A 24,305-nucleotide genomic window follows, 5' to 3' on the forward strand; every position below is an offset into this window, starting at 1 on the left:
GTTTCACATCAGTTGGTTAAATAGCTACAGGCATGACTTCTGGATCATATGGTAAGACTAGTAGGAGTATTATCCATTTACATTTATTGTAATTACTGTGTTACATTTATTTCCAGCATTTTGGACTTTCTACGGTTCTGCCCTTTTTATTTTTTCTTTTGGTCTTCTTTTAAATTTACTGAGGTCCCTCTCCACCCACACCCCCACTACTTTAAAAGTTATGTACTCATTTTCTTTTACTGTTACTTTGAAATTTTTTACATGGATATCTTTGCCAACCTCCTGAATGCTTAAGGGTCTAAGAACATTTGAACTCCAACGAAGCCTTCATCTTGTACCCTATTTTGTCCTATTTTTTAGTTCCATCTTGCTCTCAATATCACAAATAAGGCATTATTTGTATTCTTTTAAGTCAATGTTCGTTCAGATTTATCCACATTTTTTTGGTCACCACCTTTCATTGAACCTCAGACCTTTCATCAGATGGTTGTCCTTCTGCATTGTTTGTTTTTTGTTGTTGTTGTTGTTTTTGTTTTTAAGTGAGAGTGCAGGGGTAGGGAGGGGAACAGGAAGAGAAAGAATCTCAAGGAGAATCCATGCTGAGTGTGAAGCCCAACATGGGGCTCAATTCCACAATCTTGAGATTGTGACCTGAGTGACTAAGCCATCCAGGTGTCCCCGCACCACTCATCTTCTAAACTCACTCATTCCGTCAGAAATTTCATCCTCATTCCCAAAATATAGCTTTGCTGGGTACTAATTCTTAGTAGTTTTTGTTGTTTTTTCTTAGCCCACTGATTTTACTACCAGTCTTTTTTGTTTTCCTTGCTGCTGAGACATCAGTAAGCCTTATAGCTACTCTGCTGTGGGTAATATGACTGTTCTGACTGCTTATACAAATCTGATATTCTGCAGTTTTACATACACACACACACACATTATACCTATATATACACACGGAAGTGTAGATTTATTATATGTAACTCACTTGGGATTTGTATAGATTTCTGAAGGTTGGTATCCTTCAGTGGTTCTAGAAAATCTATCCTTATCTCTTCAAATATTGCCAATTTTTAATTCTCTCCTAAAACTCTAAGACACATTAGACCTTCTCAGTCTCTCCACATCTCTCCTAATTTTTACATTTCTACCTATTTATCTCTGTGTGTTATCTACTGCGTAATTACTTGGCTCTACTTTCCAGTCCATTCTCTCTTCCACTGGTTATTTGAGATGGGATTTATTTTAATATAAGGAACTCTTTTTCTTTACTCTTATTAAATACATACCAAATGTATTCATCTTGGGGCGCCTGGGTGGCTCAATCAGTTAAGCATCTGCCTTTGGCTCAGGTCATGATCCCAGGGTCCTGGGATCCAGGCCCACATTGGGCTCCCTTAACCCACTCAAGCTCACCCTCTCTCTCTAATCAAGAAATAAAATCTTAAAAAAAAAAAAAAAAAAGTATTCATCTTAGATCTGAAAATTCCACCATCCAGTCTTTGCAAGTCTGACTGTATTGTTTTCCACTGGCTTTCCTTCAGGATACCTTATTTTGAGGCATCCTATGATTTTGTGTGTGTTTGTGATTTAGGACTATGAGCTCACGTTCCTTTGGAGCTTTATTTGTAAGAAGTGTTTGAGGAATAAATTAAAGTTGTATTCTTACAGCATGGATATGCAGTTGCTTTAGCCATGAGCTCAGGGGCATTACTGACTTAGGACCACTTTAAGAACTCAGTTTGAGTTTTTAGACCACAAGTACTGAGAATTCAAATTGCTTTTGAACTCTGAGAATGCTTTTCTTTCTTGTCAGTTCAGCGACAATTTAAGAACATTAAAAAAACCTTTTATCCAACATTCTGAGTTATTATCAGGCAAGTTGTTCAGAGTATCCAGTCCTTCACGCATTGGAAATATAGTCCTAAAGTCTAATTCATGACATTACTGAAAGGCAACACTGATGGAAGTAGAGGGCAGGAAATCTAGACTGCTCTTCTGCTTTGTCAAGCAATGTGAAAGTGGTGAGGAGTAGAAAGCTAGAATGGCTGAAGTTTCCTTTGGCGATGGGCAGGTGACTTTATCAGGAAATGTATCAGCTGCTACTAAGAGACCAGGATGGAAGTTATTTCTTTCCCAGTAACAGAAGTCCAGAGAAGGCAGTCAAGAGCCGGCTTATAGTGGCTCCACAATGTCATCAGGAATGTTCTTTCCAGCTTTGCCTTTATAAAGATACCCGATGGCCCAAGTAGGCTGCAATCACATGCACACTTCTGTCAGAAAGTAGAATGGGGTTAAGTCCAAAAGGGGCGCATGCCAGTTGTCTGTCCCTCTTCAGCCTGCCCGGCCAACTTCTGCCCACCTTCCGTCTGGCAATCCGTAGCTCCAGGGAGGCTAGAAGTTTAATCTTTTAGCTGATCCCACTGCTGTTGGGAGTAGAACTGGTGAATCCTGGATACTTGATAGGCAAGTAGTAGTCTCTGCCACAGAACCTAAACACTGTCTGAGGCTCCTCATCAAGGGAGAGAGTGAAATCAAGATGATAATTTACTGGAAGGAAGTCCTAAGGAATGTGGGAGAGAATAAGGTCAAAAGCAGAGGGAGGGTTTAAACTTGGAGCACAGACACATCTTCAATGGAGAATGAATGCAACAGAAAGAGAAGACAGACCACTGTGTAGGTAAGGGGTGGTAAGACTGGAAGCCAAGGAGATTCCTCGTAGCACGCAAGTGACAAGGTCTCCTGTGGAGGTCACTGAGTTGTGGTGGGAGGGGGTTGGCGTGCAGAAGGCAGAAAGCCTGGACCATCTGCTGTGTGAATGTAAACAGTATCAAAAATGCATGTTGAAAGCCACATCAGAAAGGTTATATTTATGAGTAACCGGTTTCCATAAGCAGGACAAAATCATTTCATAGGAACATGTTTCTAAAGTAGGCAACGCAGTCACAACACATTTGGCCTGTCACACTTGAAAAGCACTTTGTCAAAATCTGGTCTCATTACGTAAGAAAACTGAATCTAAAGTTGGAGGTAACAACTGACAAAAAAAAAAAAAATTTAGGCATTGGTGACAGAGGACACCCCTCTTAACATTCCTTTCATAACTCTCCTAAAGTGCCTTTCGTATGCAGTACAACTTTTCTGAAGTATTTCTGAGCCGCCCACCCTGGAAGCTCTGTGGCAGACACCTGCCGAAGCAACACTCTGCAAACTTGGGGAGTGAGGCTATAAATTTAGGCTTGCAATGAGACAGGCATAGACAACTCATCTACATCCTTTTCTTCCTCTAGAAATGAGGAAAATAAGGAAGAATCAATTGTATTTGATTATATAGTCTTACTCCAATTCACTTCTCCCAATTATTATCCCAACTTTCCAGAACCATTTCTTACCAATCACTTAAGAAAGGGCTACCTAGCACTTGCTTAACACCCTTCCCCATAATCCTTTCCTCCAAACACTGGAAGACAGACTCTAGGTATCCTTCTTGTTTGCTTTCCCTGATCACTGTGTGCTTCTGCTGTAGAATTAGATGAACTCAATGCTTAAGCATCGAACTGTATCACCTCTGTCACGTCACAAATGCTCCACATGAAATAGAAAATTAGTGGTAAATATTATGGCAAAGTCTCCCAAAATTAACTACCTTATAGAAATTTGCAGGTCAGGTTCTAAATCACAATACTGATTTTAGGAGAGGGATGTTTCTATTTAAGTCAAGTTCAGCCAGCATGACTGAACAGCTGCTGGGGGCCTGGGTACCACGTGGCCAGACAGGGCTCATCAGCCACGTCTAGAGGCACCGGAGCTGGCGTGGAGCTCACACTACCAGCCTCAGCCCAGCATGAAGGCAAGACGACGAGACAGTTTTCACACTTACAAAGATCAAAGTGGCATAGTGAATACTTAGAACTACATCCTGCATGGGCTCCACAGCGGAATAAAGCCTGCGGTTTCCCATCACAGTGGACACTGCCCGCCAGCACACTCAAGCACTGTTCTCTCGAGAGCTGTGCACACTGCAGCTCTCACGCAAATGCAGCACTCAAGCTTTTCACCTTTACTCTTCCCACAGCATTTCATTTTAATATCAGCTAACAACAGAAAATCAAAGAAGGCAGCTCTCCCACAAATCCATGGAACTAGCTAGCATGCGAGTGATAGAACTGAACACACTTATATCAACCTGCAATCAAAATTTTGTGAAAAATCCTTCAAAGCAAAATGTTACACAGAGTACATTTTTAAAAGCAGCGCTGGCTCTCATGTATGTAGAAAAACAAATATTCACTACCACAGACACTTCTGACAGATAACATGGGTCACAGCTGTTTGTTACTCTTTGAATTACAGTGAAAATAAATTTTGTAATATAATCTGAAGGAACTCCAGGACCTCTATAATTCATATATTTAAGATTCAAACCTGCATTAAATATATCATTCAACATAAACATTAGAGAATATTTCCCCTAATTTTTCTGTTAATGTCTATTTGACAAGACGTGTTAAATGCTAAGAGGATTTTAGTTCAAAAAATACCTTGATGCTTTTTACTAATTGAGATACAGTTTATGTGTTTAATATCTATTTACAAAAAAGAATTTAAGGTGGTCTTTTACAGTATTAACTGTATCTCAACAGCCTGAGACAAAAACTACTTTAACTAGAAAAAACTGTTTAACCAAAAATGGCAATAAACTGGAATCTTTCAGTTACTGCTTTGAAAAGACAATGTTTTATAAAAATTATTGCCTATTTCTTCTAAATAGGATAAATACTAAGATTTTTCTTATCAATCATTCCTTTAATAATTCTGTTGCTATCCTTATAAAATAAAAATAAATGATAATGTAACTACAAGGCTTAGTTTGCAGTTTTTCCACTGTATAATTTAGTCACGTTATTAAAAAAACACTCCACATTCCCTCTTACGTATATGTGGACAAATGGTGAACAGACAGTTTTATAGCTTAAAATATAAGTGAGGAAAACATAGACATCTGCTATACCAATAGCTGGTTTTTATTTTTTTTAAGGAAAGGTTATTAATTTAAAAAGAGAGTTCTAAGAAATGTAATAGGATTCCCAGCAGTGATGATTTCTGAGATCTATGAGATTTGAAACATAATTATAAAAAGGCTAAAAGCCAAAAAGCATTTCTACTTTTCCCTTTTTAAAAAAAATCCAGATGATTTGTCACATCAAAGAAGTGTGGCACATTACCGAGGCCATAGTCTTAGTCATCCTCAGAATCGCTACCCCTTCTTGTGGGGATGGAGCACCGCACTGAGGATAGCAATGCGTCTTCAATTGGTTTCTTAGGGTTTTCCTCCAAGTCTGTCTTGATTGCTCCAGACTCTGACAGTTTCCACTCCAACTCTGTGTGATAAAGAAAAACCAAATTACCTAAGGCAGTCAGCATGGGACCCTCACCCTCAAGCCCATTAAGCCAGTTTTCTCTAAGCAGAAACTATGCAGTAACATTTGATGATAATTTTAGTGCTGTAATTATAAGGTACCTAGAAGGAAAGCAAAAAATCAGACCTTTAAGAAGGAAAACAAAATATTTTCACTTTTTCAGAAGAGGGTATCAAATGAGATACTATATATATTTGAATCTATATGGTAACTAAAATAAAAAAACATAAGACTAAACCTGTCTTCTAATGACTACTGTTTCTCGACTTGCACAATTTCCCAGGAAAGAAATCAGCATGAAACATTTAAAGGAAACACTTTTCAGTCCTGCTGGCAAACTAATCATTAAATCTAACTTCAGTTAACATAAGGAAATTCTTAGGCCTCATGTCTAGTATCTCTGTCTATTAGAATCAAACGATAAATGTATGATGACATCCTAGAACTTATACATTTGCTCCAAGTATAAAAACAGTACCAGGAAAATAAAGAACCAGTGACTAAAGCCTTGGTTCCTGTATGTCACTCTCTTATAATCAGTGAAACTCCACATGGGTGTGAGACCTTGTGAGGTGAAATCAGGGGATGTATTTTTCCACTGCAGAAAAGAACCCAGGCAGAACTAAGGGACTATATGAGACACTCTACAGCAAACAGCCTGGTTTAAGTGATACTCTGCTAATTAGATACCTCCATTAAAATGTGACAACCAATTTTATTTAAGTTGTATTAATTTAAAGTGCTCCATGGAGATCAGTAACACCAGTATTTAAAGTTCTCAGTACCTCGGTTGAATGTTTTGAAACTTCAACAAATTTCTTGAAAAAAAATAAATAAATAAAAACCTTAATTCTGATTCTTGACTCAAGAATATATTCAGATCCACCACTCATATGTGTCGGTGTACATATTAATGTTATTGTTCACTTACACGCAGTAATCACTATTTTATAAGTTCACTAATCCTCAGATAAGACTTCTTCTAGAAATAAAGACTGGACCTACTATCCTACACCCATCTCTCCCCTCATGGTACATTCAAAAGACCAGAGTAAGATGCAAACATATACTTAGTTTGAAATGCAGTATGCCTTTGAACATTGGCATAATGCGTAACTGTTGTAACATTTGTGTGTATGTACGTGCATAGATGTTAATACTTATCCCAGTTGAATATCTTCTATGGTTATATAAAATAGTATATTAAGTCATATTTTAACATATGTTCTTAAAGCACAGGTGGACATATTATTTCAATAATGAGTGACTTAGGAGGATGCCCTCGGGCCTCAGGTTCTCTCTTTCATGTTATGAGTGTATACATATTTTGACACCTCATGTAACAGGTAGAAAGGAATAAAAAGACACATCCTTCAGGAATAAAAGGATACATCCTTCAGGAGTTAAGAGGTAGAACTCAATAAACTTTTAATTCAACTTAAAAGCCACTAAGATATTCAACTGAGGAAATATTCCCATAGATATATATATATAGATATATAGAGATATATATATATAGCGCCTATATACGTAAATATGTACATATATACATACACACACACACATATATAAACATCTATCAATAATATGTTCTTGTGAATCTTTTCTTTAAGATTTTATTTATTTGGGGGGGGCATGAGCAGGGGGAAGGGGCAAAGGAAGAAGCAGACTCCCTGCTGAGCAGGGAACCCGATGTAGGGCTCGATTCCAGGACCCTGGGATCATGACCTGAGCCAAAGGCAGACACTTAACCCACTGAGCCACCCAGGCGCCCCATTCATGTGAATTAAACAAAAAATGAATCTTGAGATATTGAGCTATAACTTAAAATGTATCCAACTATAGGGACAAATAAAACATATTAGACATTAATATTAAATATACATACTTTAAAATCCAGTGCACCCCCTTTTTAACAGAATTACTAGAGCCCAGATAAAACTGCCTCCAGTGACTTATTTAATGAGATCAAATGTGCTTCTTCCCTTTTAGCAATCACTCACACAGGGGCAAAGGTGACTTTGACAAATCATCATGACACATGTCTCTTCAACAGAACCATCCTCTCATCATCTCTACCAGTCACTGGTCATTGCTCATGTGCCCTGGACCATCTCAAAGAGGCCCTTACCGTCTATTGTCAGGTTCATGCCACCAAACACCAGAGGTCCAATAAATTGAGCCTTGATATCTCCTTCAAGGTAAACAAATATTGTAGGCAGATTCCTATCAGGATAATTGGGTATGCAGGTTGTTGAAATGGCTTTGATAAATTTGACATCAGGAAACTTCCTGGCAAGTCCACTGAAGTGCTGATTTATGAGGGCACAGAGGGGAATCCTGTAAAATAGAAATGGGAAACAACGGTGAGAAAGGAACCCTATAAAACACAAATGGAAGCAACTATGATTCTGCATTTATACAGGGCAAAGCTCACCTACCGTTCTACCTACATAAACCCTTGTAATAGCTTCACAAGTGATTCTGCTACTCCAGCCAAGATGAATTAACATTTTTTTAAAAAAACATTCTAATAAGTTCAGGGAAAGTGAAGAACTTAAAATCCAAAATCCAATTTAATTTGACTCAATAAGTCAGAAAAACAGCTTCAATGTAAAAGATAATTGTTTTGCCCATCTATATGAGTGAATATTCAAGATTCAGAAGGTGTGAAAAACATCAGAAAGAATTTCCTGCTTTAAAAAAACTTCTACACAAATACAGTAGGAGAATACGGCTGGAGCTGAGAAACCGTGGAGGGCCACTCCATCATTTGCCTGGAACAATTATTATAAAGGTCACCCGACATCTATGAGAATGATTCACTATATGGGATTTTGAAATGCCAGTTTCTCTAGAAGGATAAATAAGGAATTCTTTTTCAATAAAAGCGATCTTCATTGCTACAATGTAACAAAGGCATTCTTTTTAGTCAAAAATACTAACTTTAAAGTCTGAAGGCAAAAATTAGGCATTAGGTTTGGGCAAATCAGCAACAAAACACAACACTAGTAAAAAACAAAACAACACAAAACAACAAACCTCCAAAGTGGATTAAGCCCCAAATTTCCAAGACATAAATTCAAATTAACATTTAAGGACCACGCATTAAGATCAGCTCACCCTTGTTTGTAAAGGTGCAAGATTACCCACAAGCCCTCACCGGCTTTGGTAACTTCTTGAACATAATCCTTTCCTGAGATCTCCAAAACTTCTCCAAATTTATTCTTCAGTTGAGTTGCTTTCCACTCAGCCAGTCTTTGCTGCCTGCACAGCACAAAGAGGAGAGAGACATCTTACATGTACACCCCACACAACCCTTCAGAGAGCAACCTTTATAAAGAGTCAGGTTTATTTATCTGCCATGTGGCAAAAGTCTAAGATCAGTTCACTAAGATCTGCAATATTACGACTTAATTATAGTCCTTTCCAAAAGTTACCTCGGTCAGAAAATTAACTTTTCAAAAGACACACATTTTAGTGCCACACAAAAAACCAAACAGTCCCTCTGGGTGGCACTAACCTGTACATTTCAATAGCGCGTTCATCTTCCTCGTTAAATTCGTCTTCATTATCCTCCAGCTCTTCCAAAGTCATATCTTCATATGTTTTCACTGAATGTAGTTAAGTTAGCAAAAACCAAAAAATGTAAAAGATGAACACACTTGCATTTTGTTTTCCCTCCTTTATTTTTCTCCCAAAGATGTGCATGCAACACGAAGCCAAAATAAAATTTCATTCACCAAAACCAAAATAAAAAAATACTGAAGGTCTTACACTAGTAAATAAGGACTTGAGGGTGTTTTCAAAGATAGAACCATGTTGATAAATGCAGCAGGACTGACTCCCCTACCTCCACACAATAGTAAGGATGTGAATGAGAAGTTTCCTAAGTTTATAAAACCAGAGAGTTGTATTTGCCTGAACTGCCCTGGTCTGCTCTTCAAGCGCATGTGCCTATGGACAGCTGCATTAACAGTTCTATCTCTAAGGACCTGGGAGGATACCAGTGGGCGTCCCCGGTACACCCTTCCTAGAGTTAAAGGGATTATTGTCTTGGTCTTCTCGCCAGAGTGGCAAGCAGCTCTCCATTCTTTCAACAAACTGCTATAAAATCTTGATTTGGTTTTGGTTTTTGTTGCCGTAAGCATTCTTGCTTCTTGATGTCAAATCAGATTTTTGTCCCCCTCCCCCAACTCTGTCACTATACAAACTGCTCTCAGCAAAGTCAATAATGACCTCCACTTCCTGACTGATGAGCAGCACCCATCCAACCCACCACTGCCTCCTCTTTGAAAGACGGTCCTCCTCTAGCTTCTAGGACGCCTTCTCTCTTCCCATCTCTATGGCTGCCCCTCCTTTGGGCCTTTCCTGATTTGACTCCTTTTTTATCTATACCCACACCCTTGGTGATTGCATCTCATGGCTTTATTTCCAGCCCATATTTCTCTGATTTAGAGAAAAACATAGCCAACTGTCCACTTGCCACCTCTATTTAACTAATAAAAATTTCAGTGTTTCTATGACCCAAATAGGGCGTTTGATCCTAACTCCAAATTACTGCTCACCAAGCCTCCCTCATCTCAGTTGGTGGTAATGCCATCCTTCGGGCTGGTCAAGTCCAAAGCCTTACTTCACTTACATTTTCTCCTACTCCTCACATGATCCACCAGCAAATCTTATTGGCCCTACCTTCAAGTTATTTCCAGCTCTGACCACTTCTCACCACTTCCACCAACACCATGTGGGCTGGTCTAAGCCAATGGTACTTCTTGCCTGAATTACTGCAGTAGTTTCCAGACTAATGTCCCTACTTCCTGACTTGCTCCCCATCTTCCACACTTGGAAAGGCAGCAGCAAGAGGATGCTGTCAACATGCCAATCCTCTGTTCAAACCTCCAGTGACTTCCACCCAACTAGACATAAAAGCCAAAGTCTTTGCTAAAAGAAACAAGGTCCTCAATCGTTTGACCCCTAGTTGCCTCCCTGAACATAATATTCTTTCCTAGTCACATTGGCTTCCTGGCTGGTTCTCCAACACACTCTTCACTCACTTAAGTAGCTCAATTCAACTCCCTCACGTCTACTCAAATGTCACTCCCAGTAAGGCTCTCTTTGACCCTATCTAGAATTATACTCGAACTTCCTCCAACCCTTTCTAGGCCATTTCCTTGCCTTATTTTCCTATATTTACTTATGTATGGTTTATTGCCTGTCTCTCCCACTTAGAATGTAAGTCCCATAAGGACAGGGATTTTTGTCCAGCCTGTATAAAGCTAAAGCCCCAATACTCAGAATTAACAGCTGGCAGACAGTCATTCTGCCATTCACTGGATAAATGCTTTTTAGTGAACCCATCTCTAAATAAGCTCTAACATGTAAGAAGACAAAACTACTAACCCCTGTGATCAATGGGGCATTAAGTCAAGACTCAGAAATATTTCTCCAGGATTATCATGTGCTTATCTGACACGGACAAGAAATTGTGGAAATGTGGAAATTCTACAGCCCAGGAAGTTGAAGGTTAGAGGCAGCCTGTGACTCCCTTGAGGTCCCAGAAATGGTGTCCATTCCAGCACTCCAATCCCTGGTTCCCAATTCCTGCTCAGAGCATCCTTCTACCAAAGCAGTTAGAGGATCAGAAAGTTGTTTCTTAACCCAAAGACAGACAAATGAATATAAGCAATCTCACCAATTGACTGCTGAAGGACTCGCTGTTCTTCTTCTTCTGCCTCCTTTTCCAAATCTTTCAAACTTTCCTTTGAGGGCAAGATGCCCTTTTTGCGTAAGATGTCATTCCACTCAGTGTCTGCATTGGGGTCCTAGGGGAAGTGGACCCAGAATACTATGAGTGCAAAGTCCACTACCAAGGGTACCATGTTGGGTAAAGGGTTGAATGAGAAAGGTGGCAGGAAGAGGAATTCAAACCAAATTATTCTGTGGCTTATTTCTGAGAAAGTGTCAAAAGATCCACAGCCCCTATTCTTTTCCTGTCCTCCATTCCACTTCACCCTCCCCACATAAGGTGCACACCCAGGCACTGGTCTTGGGTAAAAATCAGGATATGATGTACAGATCCGCATCAATGCTCAGGCCAAGGCTCTAACCTGGCTTCTATCCAATATTTTTACTAATGACTCAGTGATGCATTCAAAAGATACTAAGTACCTGTGGCAAGTGCAATGATCAACAGGCTAGACCTAGAGAGTTACAAGGGGTCTGCATTCCACAGGATAGGCAGGGATATTCTCTCAGAAGTGGACACTTAATCACCACTGGAAGTTGAGAAGGAACCAGATATGAGGAATGAGATTTTAAGAAATTACTCTCCAGGCAAAGGGACCAGCATGTGCAAAGGGCCCAAGAGCAGAGATAGGAGTATCTCTAAGTTCTAAGTGGCTGAAGTAGAATCAGCAGGAGGAGAGCCAGAAGCTATACTGACAAATTCTCTCATGGCCCAAACCTGAGAGGGAGAACTGAGCCCCCGAAGAAGCGCTCACAATGCCTAACACTTACTGAGTACTAGGTGCTGGACGCTCTGAAGCCCTTTACCTATACCTACTTAGTTAATCCTCACAAGCCTAGGCAAAACATGACATTTAGGAAGACGCTGCCATGTTGGAACAAGACAAATTTACCAGGGTCAAATGTCAGAAGGATAAATGTCAAAGTGGGCTCCAGCTCCCGAAGCCAGCTCGCCGAACACTGATTTTGCATGACTTGGCAGGAATACTGCTAATGCACCTGGTTTGGAATAAGAAATCAAGGAGAGCTGCGGAAAGGGCACTGGGACAGCCAGGCTCCAGCCCCAACTCCATGTCACTGTCTTGCTGAGACATATCAAAAGAAAATGAACAGAATCTTTTCAATAGGGTGGTGAGGGAAGGCCTCTGAAGAGATGACATTTCAAAGCAGGGTCCTGAAGGATAGAAAATACAAAGGAGGCCAGAGCAGCCCTGGAGCTTCCTCTTCACCATTCAAGAGTGTCTGGCTTCTGGCAGACACACTGTATTTGTAGATGCTTATCCTCTCCAGCTCCCAGTGCCTCCTGTCCCAAGCAAATCCCCACTAACTCCATTTCTCATTGGCCACTTCGCCAGAGACGATTTTAATCAGAATTCCTGCCTACAGCAGTGAGGTCTGGGAAGCAGCAGAATGACCTCTGACAGAGGGTCCTTCGACAGTGACAGAATTTAGTTGTCACAAATTTTTGTTAATTCCCATGACGTCTTCATTCATTTTCTTTCACTCTGTTTTAGTCCAATTCCATTAGAAAATTCCTAATACAAAAAAAGGGGACAAAACTAGGGGATTCGGTTTTAACTATTTTAAGACAGAAAGTAACACAGGAGAGGGACCCTAGAGATGAGCTCTGGGAGCCACGGAATCCAAGAGGGAGCGCACCTCAACCCGAACATAAACGTTAGGGGTGAAAAGGACGTAACTAAACCCTCACCCAGCTCTAAGTGGAGTCAGGAACACAGGTTCCGCCATTGTTTTACATTATGGGACCTCCAAGGGGGACCCTTCCCTTCTTCGAGCCTCAGCGTCCATATCCACACAACGTGCCCGTAGCACACCTGCTCAGCAGCTAAGATAATTAAGGAACAGAAAATAACTCTGTCAGGTGGGTTGCTGCGAGTCCTTCACAGACTTCAGGGATCCGACCTTAAGGCGGGATGGCCCCAAAAGACTGAGATTTGGGGGGTGAGACACAGAGAGGTGTGGAGACCCAGCCCGCCGGGTCTCGCTGGACCACGCCCGCCCTCTCGCAATGCGCCTGCGCTGGGCCTAGACTCGCGTAATCTTTCGCGTGCCGGCGGCACCCGGCGGTTCCCACAGTTCCAGCCCGGACGGTCCGCCGCTGCCACGGACCCAGCGGGGCAAACGAGGTGCGGCAGACTCCAGGCCTCGGACCCCCAGGTTCTTTACCTGCATCTTGACTAAAATCGCTCAAGCCAGGCCGCAGCGGCGCCCCCGCCCCTCAGCTCTTTTCCGCGCACGCGCGCAGCCGCTACCCCGCCTCTTCTCCCAGCCCGGCCTTCGCCCCGCCCCCTAAGAGTGAGCAGGGCGGAGCCAGGGAGTGAGCGAGGCCTCTGAGTCGGCCCGCGCCCGCTCCTCAAGAAACGGGGCAGACGCTATGCGCATGCGCAAGAGGGTGCTGCCTGCTGTCTGTTGGTGCCGCCGGCTTCACGTGATCCGGAGCCAACTCTCGTTGCTACCTTATTAGGGCTGGTCTCCGTGCTTGGAAAGGTGGAGCTGGATGAAGGAGGTTCTCTGTGCTATAGGCCATCTCCTGCCGCAGACCCAATCCTGATAAAAGAGGGCTTGGCTCAAGAAGTCAGAAATAGAAATGTGTTTCAGTGATCCAGTGTTACAATTAAAAATGATGCAGGGTCATCCGGAATTCACTCGCTATCATTTCAGCGTCCGATAAAGCAATTAATTCATAAGACACATGTTTATCAAGAGCTACTACGTACCAGGCACTGATCCAGGCTCTGCGGATACAGCAGCGATCACAACAGACAAAAACAAAAAGTGAAAGTCATTTCCCCTGGTTAAGCCTCAGGCGGTCTATATTTGCAAAAGTGCTTAGCCCTATCCAGGCACACAGGAGGCAGGAGTAAAAATCAGCGGAAGCTGAATTGTAAAATGCAGGTGCTGGGCTCCAGGCTTCTGCCTACACAGCGCTCCGATTTGAGTTAAGAAAGCAATATCCCGCCAGGGACACCTGGCCTAACTTGCCGCCCCTTGGCAAGGAAGCAGACACAGATAATACACATCCGCACATCTGTGGAGTAGGCATACGGCTCCCAACGTTGGCAATGAATTAGAACCACCTGGAAACCTTCAAACACTGCAGTTATGCTGGGGCTCCATCCCCAGGCAAATTAAATTCTTGGAGAGGAAGCCTGGAACTGGTATTTTCTTAAAGATACTCAGGTGTTGCTAAAATGCAAAACCATTGATACAGAGTGAATAAAATGATTCCTTGAGGGCAAGGAGCTTTGATTTTATAATTTATAAGGATTCTTAATATTTACGTAACTACTTACCACAGAATTACAGGTCTCCAGAAACATCTGTTTATTCATTTATCTGCAGCAAACTGTGAATGAATTGTCCCTGGTCTTACTTCCAAAATCAGGACCCAGGCTAGTTCGGGGTGGGTTTGGCTCTATGCTAAGCTTTGTGTCCCCTCCACAGTAACAGAGTGGGTGCTATTACATCCTTCCTTCATTCCAAGCGCTAGCTATGTCCTGAGCCCAAGACCCACCCCCACCTCATGATCCCTCTCTCCAGAGGAGATTGACAAGCCAAAGTCTCAGACTCTACCACCTCCTCTGCAGAAATATGCCTCTCCCACTTTTGTCAAAGACTCTTCCATTGCTCTAAATCACAGTCTCTCCCACCTCCCTAAAGACCTCTGTCCATCATTCCACCCATGACTCTTGAATCTGGAGAAAATAATTAGGGCTCAGGAGAAAAAAATTAGAGCCATAAGAATTGGAAAAGAAAAGAATTGGAAAATAATTTTCTGTTCGTAGGTCATATGACATGAGAGCATGCTTGGAAAACATGAAAGAATCAAGTCCGAAATTCGTACTACAATATGAGAATTCTATATAGGAGCAGGATATAAAATTAACATACAAAAAATAGCCTTCGTATTTACAATGACAAACTAGAAGATATAGACATTAATTACAATAACAACAGAAAAGAAAAAAGCACTTAGGAATAAACTCAAAAAGTGTACAAAAACCTACATGGAGAAAATTATAAGACATTGCTGGAAACACAAAAGTAGACCTGAACACATGCAAAGAAATATCTCCTTTTTGGATAGGATGACTCAACATCACAGAGATGTCAATTTTCTCCAAGTTCATGAGTAAAATTTAACACAATCTTAATTTTAAAACCCAAATATTTTCTGAGGCTAGACAGGTTGATTCTCAAGTTTTTATGATGAAATAAGCAGCAGGAATGGCAGACTGAGGGGACAGCCAGCCTCTACCAGATAGTAAAACAATGTGGCGTTGGTGCGCGAACAGACAAATCGATCAATGGAGCAGCACGTTCAGAATTAATCTGCGAATAGAGCCAAGTACGTACAAACATTAGTGTATGCTTAGGATGACATCTCCTCTGCTGGGGGAAGGGGTGGCGTTTTTAATAAATGGTGTTGGGGCAATTGGACAGCTATTTGAAAACAGATAAAATTGGATATGTAATTCATGGTGTATATTAGGTTAAAAATTGAAAACTAAAAGTGCTAGAGGAAATAATGAGATAATTTCTTTATAACCCAAAAGGGGAAAAAGGCTTTGATGACAATTACAATAAACCCAGAATATCAAATGAAAATAATGATAGATTTGACAACTTAAAAATTGTTTTCTGCGTAAGAATAATGAACACCAGCATGCCACCTTTGGTGTAAAATAAAAGGTTAAATAAGAATATCTATGGGGGCACCTGGGTGGCTTAGTCAATTAAGAATCTGACTCTTGGTTTTTGCTCAAGTTGTGATCTCAGGGTTGTGAGATCGAGCCCCACGTTGGGCTGCATACTGATCCTGCTTAAGATTCTCTCCCTCTGCCCCTGCTCCCCTGCTCATGCTCTCTCTTTCTTCAAAAAAAAAAAAAAGAATACATATGTGTATATATTCATATTTGGTTAATTTTGCAAAAAGAATCACAGAAAGAGGAAATCCAAAATTAATGAAATGGCTAATTGTGGCAGTAAGGTGGGATGGGGGTGGAAATGAAGTGGTAGCAACTGAGAATTAGGAGTAAGAATCCTCTGGGAAACTTTTATTTAGGGGCAAACAAGTTTTGTGGGGCCTGAAACACATTCAGTCTTGGAGAATCTCTTTAAGAATCTATCGCTTATATGTGGAACCTAAAAAAACAAAACCAAAAATTCATAGAAAAGGAGATAAGATCTTTCTTGTAAGGAGAAAAGTTTCTTCCTTTTTTCTTTTTTTCTTGTTGTATCTGTGATAGAAGATGGGTGTTGGCTGAATGTATTGTGGTAATCATTTCACAGCATATGTAAATCAAACCATTGTGTTGTATGCCTTTAACTTATACAGTAATGTGTGTCAATTATTTTTCAATAAAACTAGACAAAACTACAAGGAAAGAAAGAGTGTAAAGGGGTCCTGAGGCCCCATTTGAGAGATTTTGAAAATTTTTGTTTAGGGATTAAATGAGATTTTCTCCTAGAATAATGACTATACAGAATAGGCAGGCATTCAACAAATTTTTTTTTTAATGACGTTGACTGTGATGTGGCAAGAACAGTAAGTTTATTATGCTATCTTTCCTGTCCTTATAATTTGTTAAGTAATACAATGTAAACATACAAAAAAGGAAGAAATATTGTTTCTGTGTTGAGTAGAGATTGGCCTGTATAAATATTATCATGACATTTGACCAAATAAAAATAGAAAGTTAAAAAACACAAAATTATGACTATAAAAGTGGGCATGAAAGCAGACCTTTATTTAGAATGGAGAAATAGTAACAAATTACCAATTTTAAAAAGCTGACAAATGCCATAAACATCACAAAATCCAGAGAAATATCATAATATTTCTATTAATTAACTCTGACCCATCTGTATGATATCATAGATTAACTTCTGGCTTGTGTATATTGTTGGGGAGAGAATTCCTTCTCTACCCCACTTCCCAGTGTTATTCTCCCTAGTTTAGGAATTAAATTGACATGAGACAGATTAACAAGAAAAAAACCGAAGTTGTATTAAGTGCGCGTGAAGGCCCAATATTGAAATTGAGACCTAAAGAAATGACCAAGGCCGGCAGTTTTTATACATTTCGAACCAACAGATAATAAATTTGTAAGACATTGACAGGATAAAGAAAACAGATGTTTGGGAGCTATAACTAGTAAGGAATTCTAAGCAGAATTTGGGCTGAGGTAGTCAGAATAAAAAGTAGCAAGGTTGGGGTGCCTGGGTGGCTCAGTCAGTTAAGCATCTGACTCTTAATTTCGCCTCAGGTCATGATCTCAGGTACATGAGATCGAGCCCTGCATGGAGCCCAGCTTCAGGCTCTGCACTCTCCACAGAGTCTGTTTGAGATTCTCTCCCTCTGCCCCTTCCCCTGCTTGAACCCTCTCTCTCTCTCTCAAACAAATAAATAAGTAAATAAATAATCTTTTTAAAAAAGTAACAAGGTTTATTTCCACAGTTTTCTCAGCTTTAAAGTCCCTACCTCTGGTGATAAGGATGTCATTTTACTTCTTAGCTTGGGGAGGGTATTTTTCATATGGGAGATTTATTTCCCGCTATCAGGGGGACAAAGGAGGGTCAAAATGTCCTGGTACTGGCTGATTCCTAAGTAACTTTCACTTAAAATAATCAATATGCCAAAGGGGCACATTTTGGGGCAGCCTGCCCTTGGCCCCTACAATATTAAGCCCTGTTTCTACCAGAACTATCTATATACCTCATTCAAAGATAGACTCCATAGGGGCACCTGGGTGGCTCAGTCGGTTAAGCGTCTGCCTTAGGCTCGGGTCATGATCCCAGGGTCCTAGATCGAGCCCTGCATTGCACTCCCTGCTCAGTGGCGAGCCTGCTTCTCTCTCTCCCTCTGCTGTCACTTCCCCTGCTTGTGTGCATGCGCGCTCTCTCTCTCTGGCAAATAAATAAATAAAATCTTTTTAAAAAAGATAGACTCCATATATTACATTTATATCACATTACGTTCACTGGCCCTGCAACTTCATGTCACATCACTGGGTGAGAGGCAAGTATTCCGGCAAGTCATTTGTCTCCTGGATGGCCAGCGGTAACTATGGGTGGAAATGACTGCAGGTACATAAATGGATATCAGTAACTATATCCCCCATTCAACTTTCCCTTAGCCAAATTCCAAAAATACGTGTGACTGCTCTAATACCGTCTGACAAAGAGATGTCACTGTGACTACAACTGGTACATATGTACACTGATACTATATGTTGCCTTGGTAACTGAACTACAACAGGCAGAGTGAGGATTTTCTAAAATAGTGAACAACTTGGTAAAATTCCAATCAAAACAAAGCACAGTCTTCCCTCAGTTTAAAAAAGAATTGCCATCCTAGTAAATTTGGTGTATTCCTAGAAAAATTCAGCTAAAACTGGACAAAAATATATGCTTAAATTTAAGTAGATTTCACAGCTATGTGACAGTCCTATGCCTCATAGAACATCTAGCTTTCCTGAGCCCCGTGGATACCAGCAACATTCCTCTCCCTATTCAGTCATTGAGGTGACCAAAAAATTCCCAGTAATTTCTGAGATATGTCCTAGGGGCTGTCCCTGCCCTTCTTGGAAATCATTGCCAGAACCCAAACTTGTCAAGCTGACATATTCTAAATCAAGTTCACTGATACTAAGGTCAACAAAGAGGACATTTCTTAAGTATAAACAAATGCTAAGAAGGATATATTTTCCAAAGCACAGGATCCTTATCTCATTGGTGTAATTTTCCACAAAATGAACAGCCTACCCCTTCCATAAGCCCTTTTCTACTACATACAAGGAGAATTTTGTGCCGTATCGTCACTATAAGACTACTTGCAAGAAACAATGATCATGGCTTGTACATAAGAATTCACACATGGAAAAAGCCAGTTAATCTCTTTTACCGGTGTTCTCAACTGCAAAGTGAAGACAACAACCTCATGGGGTTGTTGTGAAGATTCAATGATTTGGTATATGTAAGGACTGAAAACAGGGCTGTTCCATGAAAAGGGTGTGCAAAGTGACCTCCAAAGGCCAAAGGAACCATAGGACTGAAGGAAAATGCAAGCCCAGTTTGATAAGAAATGGTTTCTTAAAGGGACCGATACACAGAAGCATGTCTTGGGCAGCTGTCAGACCAGGAGATCTCTACAACACCACCTCTCGTAAAACCTGCTATTATAGCCGTAGAGACTGGGGAATAGTCAAGGAAAACTACTGGGAAGAAATGTTTGAGAAGCATAGATATATCTCCAGAGCAGATCAAGGACATTATTTTCCCAGGGTGTACTTCAAGGTGTGATTAAACAAAAAGAAAGAATGGTGGAGGGGATGCTGTGCTCAAGAACACCTCAGGTCACAGAGCGGTCATCATGGCAGACTTGTCCAAGTTGGCATTAGGTTCACGCAAATGCCCAGCATGTGGTAGGTGCTCAGTGTTAACTGTTTTTATTATGCCTTGCTACAAGACTTACATTACAAATAAACAGGTTGAGGACTTCTTAAACATGAAGTGGAATATCTCATGGAATGCTCTTGACTTTATATTGTCTGACAGGCTTGAAAGACACAGAGCTTCCCCTGCTCCTTGTAAGATGGCCCCCCTCACCCATACCTCACCTCAGACTCAAGCAGGATCTAAGTTGGCCCAGAGAGCGCTACTTCCTGAATATCAACTCTTACCTTTCCCTTTTGTTAAATAATAAAAATTCAACCAAGTAAATTTGACGATCTAATTGGCTATATTAAACAATTTGTGTATCAACAACATCCCATCTAGCAAGTAGAGGGGAGCTCTGAGGAGGCATACAAAATGGAAGGTCTTTCTAGAATAAGGATGGAGCAAGAAAGTAATTAGCAGAAGAATTATTCCAGGCAAGGTCACTTTCCCTTAGGGGGAAGAACAGAGGGTCTTATCAAGCTGATTACCTTATCTTTCTTTTCTTTTTTTTTTAATTATTATGATATGTTAGTCATCATACAGTACATCATTAGTTTTTGATGTAGTGTTCCATGATTCATTGCGTATAACACCCAGTGCTCCATGCAATACGTGCCCTCCTTAACCCATCACCAAGCTAACCCGTCCCCTTACCCTCCCCCCCTCTGAAACCCTGAAGTCCACAGTCTCTCATGTTTCATCTCCCTCTCTGATTTTCCCCTCTTCAGTTTTGCCTTCCTTCCCCTAATGTTCTCCGTGCTATTCCTTATGTTCCACATACGAGTGAAACCAGATTACCTTATCTTTCTTCGGGGGATGAAGAGGGTCCATGTGGCAGACTTACTGGTGCCTATCAAAAAGATTCCTGACTGGCCTAGTAAGACTACATTTTGGGGGAGGTTGAAACTGCAATTAGATTATGTACTAATTCCCAGTTTGGGGACTCAGCCTAAATGGCACCATTTTGGGACTCTGGTTTTCTTTTTAACACTCTGCTATCTGCACTCCAACCATTTTGGGTCCCTTGGCCTGTCACGTTTTTGCTGTTTCTCAGGTCCTTCAAGCTGCAGGGAGGAAAGTGAAGATTCATGTTTCGTGACCCTTCAGTCTGATCACTCCAGACTCCTTTGCTCTCTTATCAAACTTTCACACCATACCCCAGTACTAGTTACATCCCATCCCTTGCCCACTTGGGGCCCAAACATAGCTGTAGAAACACATACCACCAACCCGATTTGCTTTGCTTTACATTTATAACCACGCAGTGCCAGTAGGTGCCCAGGACTTCATACCCTAGTCTGTTCACTTTCCCTTTCATTAAAAAGGAAACCACAGGCCCAAAATGGCATCACTTAGATTAAGGCTCCAAGTCAGTAAACCAAGATAGTACCTAACCCGACTGCAGTTTTCACCTCCCACAAATGGGACCTTTAGCCAGTTAACATGGAATCTCCTGGTCAATACTAGGAAATTTACTGATCGACCCCCTCTGCTCTCCTCTGGAGGACAACCTTGCCTAAACAATGCATTCCTTGCTGAGAAATTCTTTTTCTTTTTTTGTGCCCTCTCTCTGCCTTTAAAAACCTTTCTTTTATTTGGCTTAGAGAAGCTCCCTTCTACTTGATAGTTGGGATGCTGCCCAATGTATAAATCATTTAACAAAGCCAATTAGATCTTCAAATTTACTTGGTTGAATTTTGGTTTTTTTAATGCCCTATTCTAGAGAACTATTTTACACCTCCTCTTTTCTCAAAATCGCATTGCCCTGTTCCTCTCCTGGTTCTCAAAAGATGATGTTGAATCTATTACACCTAGGTAAGGAAAGAAACCAGAAAAGAATCCCCATGCTCCCACTGGCAGCTCTACTGAAAAAGGGACGCACCCTCACCCCCACCCCTTTGTGCAGTGGAGCCGCTGCCATCTTTTGTCCACAGCTGGACTTTGTTCCAGCAATATCCCCCCTCCCACTCCTGTGCCCACAGTGGATTTTATCCTCCCTGGTGGCTCATTACATCAACACATAAACTTGCTGAAATATTTCTAATGTTAAAGACAAAAAACCCTTCCTTGACCCCACATTCCTCTCCAGCTACAGAGCTTTCCAGCAAAGCTCCTGGAAGACTATGTTCATTGTGTCCATCCCCTCCCTCCTATTCTATTCAACTCACTTCTGTCAGGCTTTTGTTCACCCATTAAATATGCTTTTGTTGAGGTCACCCTTGACCTCCATGTCAGTCATTCTCTATGCCCTTCTTCTTCAGCTTTCAGTAGACTTGACTCTGTGTTTCTCATTCTCTTCTTGAATCCCATTCTTTGCTTGGCTATCCAACTCTCTGCTGTCTTGATTCTCCTACCTTACTGGCTGCTCCCCTTGCTAGTTCCTCTTTTCTTCCTAAACTCTCAGCTGGGATTTCACAAAGACTCTGTCCTCAGCTCTCTTCTCTATCTATAAAGATGGGGGATCTCAAATGGTACATGGTTATAAATATAAATGCCATCTATATGCTGAAGGCTTCTGAAATGAACTCCCCACTTCATCTCTCCCCTGAACCCCAGGCTCATAGACCCATGGCCTACCTGGATGTCTGTTGGGTGTCTCAAATTTAACAAGTCGACCCCAGAATTCGGGATATCCAACCCCCAAACTTCTCCCTCTAGTGTTCATATCCTGATAGCATTAGGCTCAGCCCTAATCCCTCAATTAATCCAGCCTTAAATTCTGCCACCCCCTCTCCTTCCTTTACCCCTCTTATTCCTATCAAGCCACATTCATGATCTCCTGGACACTGCAATGTCCCAGTGGATTTCCCTTCTCCTACCTTCACTCTACTTCCTACTCCATGGTCAGTTCTCCCCAGAGAAGAAAGGGACCTGTCCTGTTATAAAGTCAGATAATACCACTTTTGTCAACCTTCCTTTGGCTCTATGTCATAATTAGAATAAAGGCCAGAGTCCCAATATGCTCAGGCCCCTGGCCCTCCCTGACATCTCTGCCACTCTCCCCATCTTTATGCTCCAGCCACACTGGCCTCTTGCTGGTCTGCATACATGCCAAGCATGATTCCATCTGGACTTTTGCATTTGCTATTTCTACTTCCTGAAAACCTGGTCCCAGATTTCTGTGTGGGTCACCTCCTCACTTTTTTTAGTTTTCTGCCCAGATATCGACCTAGAGAAGACTTCTCTGTGACTCTACAATTGCAGCTTCCCCCCTCACCATCACACCTGGCTCTCTTTTACTTGTCTTCATAGAACTTACCTGCCAGTATGTTTTAGAGTAATTGATCCAGTGGTTTTCTGTGTCTTGTGGCTGTCTTGGTAATTGTGCCCCTGAAACCTAAAACAATACTTGGCACATCACACTCGTTGGTAGATGGGGATTCAAAGTGACGGTGGCTTTCCAGTTTGGTTTTAACATTGAAATCCTTTCTTTCCTTCCACATCAAGGCTGTCTATCTGGTTGACTTGGGATTTTCGCAGCGGCTAGAGGATGGGGTGAGGGTTCCAGTGAGCAGGCTAGGGCCTGTGTGGTTTGAGCTGCCTGCTGGTACCAAAAAAAGAGAACGTTCAGGCTTTCTTATCAGCTTGCAGAAGTACGAGGCAAAAGGGGAAGAGGAATGGATGTGGCTTAAATCCCTTAGCAGTCAAACATAAAAAATGGAGTCAGACTCTTTATTATAGGGGAGAAGAGCTGTTCACGAGGTAAGACTGGCAAGTTGTCCAAATTAAAGGTAAAAGTCCTTGGATTTCAGAAGCACGGGGAGTCCTAAGCTGGAAAAATAAAGATAAATCCACACACAGAGATACTATAGTAAAACACACAACACAAATATGCTAAATAGTACGTGTTCATACTCAGACTCTCCCACTACCCTTTCATGAACTTACCTTTAGCACTGGGGTTGGAAGGCTGGAAACTACATTTCACATTTCCGAAACTCTCTTGCCAGCTAAGGTTCTAAGGAGAGCCACCCAGTCTAAAATGGGAGGCATAAGAAGCTCTTCTGCTTCTGGTAGTGCCTCTGTCAGTGTTGGAGGCACTCCTTCCCACTCAGTAATGGCAGCAGTACCTCCAGCAGCATCAGTGAAAAGTGTGGATCAGGGGCTCCAGCCCAGGGGTGTTAGCAGCTTATGATCAGGGGGTAATACCCCCTTACCCTGTTGTTCCCTTTCCCTTCTAATTGTTTTGTAACCAATTCTCTGTTTTAAACCCTTTTTTTAAGGGGCGCCTGGGTGGCTCAGTTGTTAAGCGTCTGCCTTCGGCTCAGGGAGTGATCCCAGGGTCCTGGAATTGAGCCCCACATCAGGCTCCTCTGCTGGGAGCCTGTTTCTTCCTCTCCCACTCCCCTGCTTGTGTTCCCTCTCTCTGGCTGTCTCTCTCTCTCTCTGTCAAATAAGTAAATAAAATCTTTAAAAAAAATAAAAATAAACCCTTATTTTATTGAAATATCTAGGACAGTGGTATCCAATAGAACTTTCTACAATGATGGAAATATTCTGTATCCTATACAGTAGTTGATGTCCTATACAGTAGTTATAGCTACTGATGGCCATTTAGTACTTGAAATATGGCTCATGTGTTTGAGGAACTGAACTTTTAATTTTATTTAACTAAAAATTTTAATATAAATAAGCACACCCAACTAGTGGCTACTCGATTGGACAGTACAATTTCAA

General features: G+C 41.4%; 1 protein-coding gene across 1 annotated transcript; it reads right to left on the minus strand.

Annotated features, from left to right (window-relative positions):
• Positions 1-2,843: 2,843 nt before the first annotated feature.
• PDCL3 (phosducin like 3) lies at positions 2,844-13,478 on the minus strand. The gene is made up of 6 exons (XM_026488000.4): positions 13,353-13,478; positions 11,113-11,242; positions 8,944-9,034; positions 8,544-8,687; positions 7,552-7,760; positions 2,844-5,381 (listed from the first exon to the last, which is right to left on the minus strand). Exons 1-6 carry the CDS (start codon positions 13,356-13,358, stop codon positions 5,239-5,241), a joined length of 723 nt encoding a protein of 240 aa, XP_026343785.2. The 5' UTR covers positions 13,359-13,478; the 3' UTR covers positions 2,844-5,238.
• Positions 13,479-24,305: the final 10,827 nt, after the last annotated feature.

The sequence above is a fragment of the Ursus arctos genome, unplaced genomic scaffold (genome assembly GCF_023065955.2).
Source record: "Ursus arctos isolate Adak ecotype North America unplaced genomic scaffold, UrsArc2.0 scaffold_8, whole genome shotgun sequence".
Taxonomy (NCBI): domain Eukaryota; kingdom Metazoa; phylum Chordata; class Mammalia; order Carnivora; family Ursidae; genus Ursus; species Ursus arctos.

Excerpts from the sequence above, each read along its gene's own strand:
- PDCL3 (XM_026488000.4), bottom strand. Across the intron at positions 9,035-11,112 it reads AGTCCTTCAGCAGTCAATTG|TGAAAACATATGAAGATATG; the intron begins GTGAGATTGCTT and ends AACTACATTCAG. Across the intron at positions 7,761-8,543 it reads TTGCACCTTTACAAACAAGG|GATTCCCCTCTGTGCCCTCA; the intron begins GTGAGCTGATCT and ends TCTATTTTACAG.